This window comes from Erythranthe guttata, chromosome 5 (assembly GCF_056151865.1).
Source record: "Erythranthe guttata isolate IM_541 chromosome 5, IM_541, whole genome shotgun sequence".
Classification (NCBI taxonomy): Eukaryota; Viridiplantae; Streptophyta; class Magnoliopsida; order Lamiales; family Phrymaceae; genus Erythranthe; species Erythranthe guttata.
In genome coordinates, this window is record NC_142537.1 from 16,468,994 (window position 1) to 16,478,209 (window position 9,216).

The 9,216-nt window shown below is 35.6% G+C and overlaps 1 protein-coding gene across 2 annotated transcripts; it reads right to left on the minus strand.

Moving 5' to 3' along the window:
• Positions 1-852: 852 nt before the first annotated feature.
• DAA1 (P-loop containing nucleoside triphosphate hydrolases superfamily protein) lies at positions 853-7,515 on the minus strand. 2 transcript variants are annotated; one of them, XM_088817807.1, is made up of 16 exons: positions 7,115-7,515; positions 6,291-6,412; positions 6,103-6,191; positions 5,984-6,016; positions 5,509-5,602; positions 5,352-5,394; positions 5,034-5,131; positions 4,508-4,572; positions 3,924-4,420; positions 3,728-3,818; positions 3,118-3,225; positions 2,446-3,014; positions 1,741-1,879; positions 1,570-1,638; positions 1,286-1,375; positions 853-1,192 (listed from the first exon to the last, which is right to left on the minus strand). In XM_088817807.1, exons 1-16 carry the CDS (start codon positions 7,345-7,347, stop codon positions 1,079-1,081), a joined length of 2,454 nt encoding a protein of 817 aa, XP_088673933.1. In that variant the 5' UTR covers positions 7,348-7,515; the 3' UTR covers positions 853-1,078. The 2 variants fall into 2 exon arrangements, with proteins under 2 accessions (XP_088673933.1, XP_088673934.1); XM_088817808.1 differs by having other exon boundaries at positions 1,286-1,372; positions 7,115-7,497.
• Positions 7,516-9,216: the final 1,701 nt, after the last annotated feature.

Here is a 9,216-nt window from a genome sequence, read left to right on the forward strand (position 1 = left end):
GACATGTGATGCGCTGCAGTTTCACATTGAATAAGATGCTATTGATTTTTTTTATTACGAGAAACAACAAATTGATCTATTATTACATATAATTGGCTTGTGATAGTAACATATGAATCTTAATAATGAATTTTTTATTTTCTATTTCATTCTCATCCGTTTGTTCGACGTTCCGAAAATAGGACCGGACATTGATCCAGATAAGCTACTGGATCACGATTGGATCGGTTAAAAATCGTTAGCTACTACCTATGCAATCTAGTAATATTTCATATGTTCACATTATCGATGTTTTACTTGTACTAGAGTTATTTAATTGCAGGCGTAGCCCAAAAACTGGTGGAGAACCAACCATCCAACAAGCTCCAATTATTTAATGGATAAATTACGAAAACCCTAAATTTAGGCTAAATAACGAAAAACACCCCACTTATTCGTAATATACGAAAATCCCTCGTTAACTGTTGATTGAGTTTTTTAACAGAAAATGTGTACAACCTAGTATACCTTATGTTAAATAAGTGAGAAATAAAAGAAAATATCTGAAATTATGTAAATTCTATTCCCTGGAATCCGAAAAAGTCAGTGAACAGCCACGCTGTAAGAGGTTGGTGATGTATAAGACGGAAAACATAACTCGGGAGAGTTTTGGTAATTATGAATAGGTGAATTGTTTTTCATTATTTAGCCTAAGTTTAAGGGAATTTTCGTAATTTACTCTTATTTAATTAATTATGGCTAACCGAAACCAACCAAACGAGTGCCGGAGATGTTTTCTCTGGATTCGGTTCGAGTCCGAGTGGCGGCATGTCATCTCCTAAAAAAAGTAAATAGATCCTATAACACATTAAATGACGAAATTACCCCTGAAGACACATCAAGCGTTTTTATAAACAGACTTTTACAGGAAGATACAGCATTGAATCTCACAGATGGAAAACATGGAAATAAGTACTTGGAATACAAATACTACAGCTGTCAGAATGTTTTTATACTAACCTCACACAACAGAATTATTCCACCTCATTACACACACACACACACGCACCCACACACGCACACGCGCGCGCACACGATCTTATAAGAAATAAGATAGCTGTTCCTTCTTCCTGGAACCACCTTCACCGTATAAATCGTTCCATTGCTTCAATTCCGCCATTATCGACCCTCCTGCTGCAAAACTAGCTGCAACCTGTTCCATTTTTTTTAAATTAATTATTGATATTAGACGTCGATAACACGAAATCACGTAAAGTGTGCATGAAAGAATAGTTCTTCCACTCACCTGATTTTTGGCTTCCTTAAAATCCTCCATGTTCAAAGGTCGGATAGTGATCACCCTTTCCTTCTTCTCCGAATCCTCGGCTTTATGCTTCTTTTTTTCATGGCATTAACAAGTATCACGGAAACGCAAAATTACGAATGTATAAAACCGAATACTTACTACAATTAAGAGTGTGTGTGTGTGTGTGTCTATATATATATATATATATATATATATATATATATATATATATATATATATATATATATATATATATATATATATATATATATATAATATGGCACCTGATCTTTTAATCTCTCTTGCTGTATCAACTCACGAACAGGTCGGTAAGCGGCGGTTACGCACAAGTTCTAGTAAACGGAATATTTAGTTAAACAACAATTTGAAGAAACAACTCAAACTCGAATATATAAAAAATAAAAATAATAAATAAATGGAAGAAATATTAAAACCTTTAGATCGCTTCCACTAAATCCGTCCGTCGTTGTTGCAAGTTCCGCAAAGTCCAATCTTTCGTCCACTTTCTCTTTGGACAATAGTGTCCTTAAGATCTTCTCTCTGTTTTCCACGGACGGTAACCCGACCATTACTCTATTTAATAACCAAAGAAAAATAATTAGACGTTGTTGCTCATCTAAATGTACAAAAAAAAAACACATTTCGGGTGAAATCTCAAAACATCAGTTAAATGAGTGGAAATTGGAACGGAATTTCCGAATTTCGCCAATTACGATCCGAATATTTCCGATTTTGGAATGATATTTTTCATTTCGAATTCTAAAAGTTCTGATTTCCGATATTTTGATTTTTATGGAATGGAACTAGAATACATATTAGATTCGAACTCCGATCCGATTTAAATTTCCAAACATTGCATTTCTTCGAAAATTATAAATTTAAATGTTAATATTATTATGTATTTTATATTATATGTGACTAAAAAATGCAAATTCAGAATTCCGCCCATTCCGATCCGAAAATTTCTGATTTCAGAACATGTTTTTTCAATCCCACTTCCGCATTTTCAATTCCAAAAAAATATCGAAAACGGAATTAGAATTAGTTATTAGAATTTTCCGAAAGTGCTGATTTTGATCCAATCAATCCGATTTTCACCCCTACTATTCTAGTTACGTAAAGAATGCGTACATTCGTACCTTCTCTCGAATCGCCTAATGATCGCTTCGTCGAGATCAAACGGTCGATTAGTAGCCGCAAGAACAAGTATCCTCTCACCGGGTTTCGTGAGTAAACCGTCCCAATGAGTCATGAACTCGTTCTTGATCTTCCGCATAGCCTCGTGCTCGCCCGCTCGATTTCGATGCCCGAGCATGCTATCGACCTCATCCACAAATATTATAGTCGGTGACACTTTTGCCGCAAGCGTGAACAACGCCCGAACGTTCTTTTCGTCCTCACCGAACCACTTGGAAGTGATAGTCGACATCGAAACGTTGATGAAGCTCGCTCCGGCTTCGTTCGCTATGGCCTTGGCGAGCATCGTCTTGCCGGTGCCAGGTGGACCGAAGAGGAGTATTCCTCGGCACGGTTTTAAAAGGCCGCCTTCGAAAAGATCGGGTCTTTTGAGGGGTAGCATTACGAGCTCTTGTAGGGAATCTTTGATGTCATCTAGTGCGCCGATGTCTGCGAATGTAACGCCGATTTCGCGGGCGGGTATTACTTCGGGTCGGATACGTTTCTCGAATTCGTTGTCCGGTGGGGTTTCCTATAATATTGAAGAGAAGTAATAAAGTCATATAAGAACCGAAAATCGTGATTAAACTAAAAAAAAAATAGTAAAATAATAATCTAAAACCTACACTACTTACTTTTTTTTTTGCAACGGCAGATCCTTCGATCTTCTTGCTCGCAATTCCGGCTTTTTCATCTTTTATTTCAGTCTTCGATCTCGCAGCTTCTGCATCTACCTTCTTCTCCTACAGAGTTACACCTCACTCCATCTCATTAAAACACACACACACACACACACACACACACACACACACACACACACACATATATATATATATATATGGGAAATTACAGTTTTCATCCCTCAAGTTTGCACCGATTTCATATTTGGTCCCCCATGTTCACAAAAAACACATTTGGTCCATCATGCTTCAATAATTCAACCTTTGAGCATTTCCGTCAATTTACCGTTAATCCGTTAATTAAGTTAGTGATGGGAAGACGCTTGATTCTGTTAGTTTCAACGGAAAATTGGCGGAAAGGACGAAAAAGTGTTGAATTTTTGAAACATAAGGGACTAAATGTGCTTTTTGTGAACATGGGGAACCAAATATTGAATCGATGCAAACTTGAGGGACAAAAACTGTATTAATAGAATTAACAGAATTTTCCTAGTCCCGACTGTATTAATTTATAGAGGTTTGACTGTATATATATAATGTTCAAAAACTCAAAATATAATGTTACCTTTGACACCTCGCCTTGTGCTTCAAGCTTTAAACTGTCCTTATCACCACCAAATTTACCTTCCTGAAATATACGTAACCCACGCGACAAGCTAATGCAAATATCCATACAACAATACGTCAGCGTTTTTCCATTCCATGATAAAAACGTATAATAGTAATAATAATTATAAAAGAGAGTAAAAAAAAAAATCAACCTCGTAGATGATATAACAAGTTTGCCATTTCGATACTCAGGCTCCTTAGCATTCATCAAATGGTACGAGATAGCCGAAACGACAATCTCCTCAATATAATTGCTGAGAACGATTGCATCCGCCAAACAAATCGAGCCCAAATCATCACAATCGAGGTCGTTAGCAGCTAATACCTCACTAATATGATTTCTATTGTCCCGATATTTAATCATCTTCATATCTTCCTCCAGCTGTGACTTCCAGCTCACGAGACGAGTTTCATCTTCCGGTGGTTTTATTTCGATGTTGTAACAGAATACGGATGAAATTTTCTCGTCTAGTAATCTGTAGTCTTTTTCAGGGTCAACGATTCTTGATCCGAGAATAAGTATCGATCCGGATAATTTTTTCAGCATTTTCTGGAACATTATATATATCCTCTGTGATCTGCAGAGCAGTTTCTCGACGTCTCTCAGGTATAGTATAATGGGATTGGTTTTCGATACTTCAACGAGAACCTGTATTGTTGAGGGTAAAACGGTCATTGAAAAAAAAATTAGAAATCCATGCGTTTGTTATACATCGACGGAAAAGTTGTATATTACCTTGTAAAGTGTCTGCATGAAAAGCTTGTCGTCGAAACACCAGCTGCTTGCGCGCTTAAGCGGAGCTGCAAAAGTTGATAAACTTGAGTTTCTAAAAGTTTTAAATTATTATTATTATTATTATTATTAATAATTGGGCAAATTACGCCCACCCCCTGAGTTAAGCTCAAATTACGAAAACCCCCTTCTATTTGGGTAATTACAGCCACCCGCTCAACTATGTATTATCTTAAAAAAAAACCCACCCTCTACAGGTAAATTTAGGGATGTTAATTCGGTAAAAAAACCAAACCGAAATTTCGGTACGCCGACATTTCATACCGTTTACCGAACTGAATATACGATTTGGTTCAGTAAATAACCGAATTACGTAAATTATATTGAAAATATTTTAGAGGGGGTCGTTGTAATTACCTAAACAAGAGGGTTTTTTTGTAATTTGACCATACCTCAGGGGGATGGCCGTAATTTGCCCTTATTTATATTTGAGGAAATTTGATTTAAAATCATTATTTTATTCAAAAACCTGAAGATGTAGGTGTACTTGTTGAAGCAAGATCGTCGATGTTTGCTGCGGCAGATGCATTTCTCCGCAGCTTTGAAGGATTATGTCCTTCTTGTCCCCTGCACATATACATACACATATATATATATATATATATATATATAAGCACGCTATCGCTGTCAAATTTTTCCGTTGATTTGTTTCATAATTTAGAAGTTTGTTATCCACTAATTTCGAAGGAACCATTTCTTGTGATAATTTATAAAATATATGCTTGTGAGCGTAGATATGAAAGAATCATCGAGCAATAAGCAAATACATTCAATAATGATTACTCACATTGATCCAAGATCGACTCCGCTGCTTTGCCTGCGTAGTGTTCCTGCAAAAAAAAAAAAAGATAAAGAGAAATATATGTGGAAAATGGTATAATTAACTGCACGCAATGGGGCCAAAAAAAAATTAATAAAAAAGAAAAGGAGAAATTCGATCATACCTATACTTTCCTCCTTAGGCTGAAGTATTGAAAATGATCCCAGTAATTCCGACATTCGGCCCAATGTTGTTTCAGATATAGACCTTTTAAAAGACTATTTACAAAAACATATTGTTAGCAAAAAAAAAAAGAAAAAAAAAGATAACCCGTACTAGTAGAAAATTGGCTTTTTACTACGACCATTAACCGTAGCAAAATGTACCAAATTCGTAGTAAAAAGGCTTTTGTTACGAATTTGCCCCGCAACATATACGGGCGTGACAAAAACATTGCTATGGTAAATGGCCGTAGCAAATATTTTTTTGCTACGGTAAATCCTAGCATTTACTACGACTCCAAGATTGTCCCGTAGTATAAGGTATCTTTTGTTACGGCTTTTTACCGTAGCAAAAAAATTCGTAGGAAAAAACCATTTTTCTACTAGTGCCGGTAAATAAAATGGCTCGAAAACGAAAGAAATTTGTTGCCTACTTACAGTTTCTTTAGAACATCCATACTTGCTCTGAATCTGTTCAAAACCAGCCAATCAGAATTCTTACTACAACGAATATACGAAAAAAATGACAGGAAAAATTGCACTACTTGTTGACTTGCCTTTAAAGAAAAATCGGTTACATCTAACAACAACAAATTGGCTTCAAAATAATGAGCTAAAGCCTTGGCAAGCATTTGTTGATACAGCTCTGCAAGAAACGTGAAACGTAACAAGTTATCGTAAAATCCATAAAACGTAAAACAAGACAAAACACGTTAAATAAGAACAACTTAAGCAACTTTACTACCTGCAGGACCAGAAAGCAAAATTGTTCGACTTGCAGGAGATAGATTCCTTGTGTGCTTACAGAAATCGCCTTTCTTCAAATGAACAAATGCAGCACTTGTTAACAGCACCCTCGTCTGTTCGCTGTTTTAATTTTGATAAATAAGAAATCAGTGATAATTATTTAAAAGAAATACACTGGTTTATTTAAAAAAAAAATAGTAATAATTATAAGCGCAAATTACGACCACTCCTAAGGTTATAAAGTCAAATTACGAAAAAACTCTCCTGTTTGCATAATTACAAACACACGTCAACTAGGTATTATCTTACGAACAAAATCCCATCAATTGATAAATTTAGGGGCGTTCATTGTTTAAAATTATACATAAATTGCGGTACGCCTAATTCATACCGCTTAGCATTTGGTTCGATAAATAACATAATTAACAAAATTTTATTAAAAATATTTAAAATTTGATTGTTTTGATTTTTATTAATTAATTTTAGTTTATATATATATATATATATATATATATATATATATATATATATATATATATATATATATATATATATATAAGATAAACCTGAATACCTCATGAAATTAACGGTTCGATAATCGGCGTATACGAATTTTCGTTAGGTTCGATTCGATTAGTTCACCGACTGAACAAACACCCCTACGTAAACTTGATATTGTAAGAGTGAACGTATTAAGATAATAGATAGTTGAGTTGAGAGGGGGTTTTGTAGTTATACAAATAAGAGGTTTTTTTTTTTAATTATATCTTCCATTAGGGGAGACCGTAATTTGGCTTAATTATAATGAACTTAATTAATTACCTTAGATAGTAAGGGAATTGATCGAAGGTGATATTGCTATCCCTTCCATTGGCGATCATGAGGCTTAGCATCTCCTCCTCCATCGTCTTAGCTGAAACGCCGCCGCCCATAATTGAAGCGCCGCCGCCGCCGGCCCATTTTCCGACGGCCTGTGTCCCCGTCGCCAATCCAAACCCCACTCCCACTCCTATCCCCACTCCCAACGCCGACATCAACATATGCTTTGATTCCATATATTTCTCCTCTTAATTAATTTATCTCTCGCGCGCGTGCGAAACTTTTCTGGCCGACGGTGGTTCAGGGCGGCGGAATCGTGAAACGAGAGCGGCGGTGGTCGGCGGTGATGGTTAATTGTTCTACTGCGCTGAGTTCCCTTCCCGCTTTATCCGGCCTCGTTTTGCTGAAATTTTTGAAGGGGCGGGGGACAGGAGTGGGGCCCACGGTAACTGCATGGACGACACGTGGCGTTATGGCGGCTTAGGGCGTAGGTAGGGCTTACCATGGGACCGCATGTACGGTAGTGATACTATGCGGCAGCTGCATAGTGGGGACTGGTGCGCCGAGAAGGGCAGCCAATCAGGTTTGAGTATTAACTCAGTGAGTGCAACTGGAAGTGCCCCTTAATTTGTTTAATGACGAATGTGTCCCTTATCTTTAACAAACATGGGGTTGTCTACGGTCCGAGAGGGTTGTACTTCTCGGACCGTAATCAACCAATAAGAATGTGCCACGTAGGATTAGTACGTACCTAGTAAAAAAAAGTACGACCCCTAGGATACACGTAAAATTACATAAAAACCCTTTTAATTAAACTTAAAATTTTAATTAGAAAATCAATAATTTAAAATTTAATTACAGATTAAAAAAATTAAAATCATATTACGTTTATTCTTCCTGAACTTTAAATCCTAATCTTCCCTAATTATTTTTTCTATTCATCATCGTCGATCTTCTGAAAAAAATTATCATCACCATCATCAAGTCTTTTAATATTCATCAAACGGAAATATTATATCTAGATAAATGAAAAAAGAACAATAATCCTTCCTTCGATCTAATCTTTATTCTTCTTCTTCGTTTAAACCCTTGGCTTTGTTCTCCTGGAATTCGTCCCACTATTTATTTTTTCTGGCAAAATTCTTAGGAGTAAATTATCCTGGGAACCCTTACCCTTCATACATGATCTACCGAGTCGAGGCGCGGCGTGTAAGTGTAAGTATCGTAATTTTGTATTACGATACTTGATTTCTAGCCCCACCCAGGTACTGTGATTGAGGCTCTGAATTCTATTGCAGAATTCATAACCTATGGTACTCGCATAATTTTAGTTGTGGCAAAATATTGCCAAGTGTGAAGTTAAAGTAAAGTTTTTGTTTATTTTTTATTTTTTATTTTTTATTTTTAACTATATTAAATCTTTCTCTTGCATTTTAAAATTTCAAGATACATATTTTTTATGCTTTGTTTATAGAATGTGAATGTGAATGCAATTATTTACTATTAATGTATCAATTATTTATATTCTGTTATGTAACTTACATAATATTTCCACAGTCCATGTTCAGAACACTCATGTTCAAGAAGGTTATGCCAAATTTGACGAGTCTCCTTCCTCGAAAAGACTTGGAATACGTTGATATGATAAAAAGTGACAACTTCTTTCAATTGGCCCGGTTAGAGCAATATTCTTGTGCTATAGAGTTGGAGAAAAAATCTCGATATATAGGACAATCCGATGATTTTTTCTGATATTAAAGCTCATTGTGAAGAAGCTAAATCAGCTTAAATCAGCAGAATATCTAAGCTGGAGCAGGGTGTGCTGCATTGGTATATTATCTAGTATTAGTAGACTAAATTTGATAGTGTTTCATAAGAATATCCATAAATCTTATATGACATCTTACACATATTTGCAAATCAAATAATAGGCGTACACATATTTATGAACATTCGATCCTTTTAACTACAATACATATCTATTATGATTAATAAACCACGACGAGCCTTCAGTAAAATCAGAGCTTTTAGAATTGAACAGAGTAGTTAAATCCATATATTTCTTCATCTATGAGAATAACAAAGTCTCAAACCTTCAACCATGT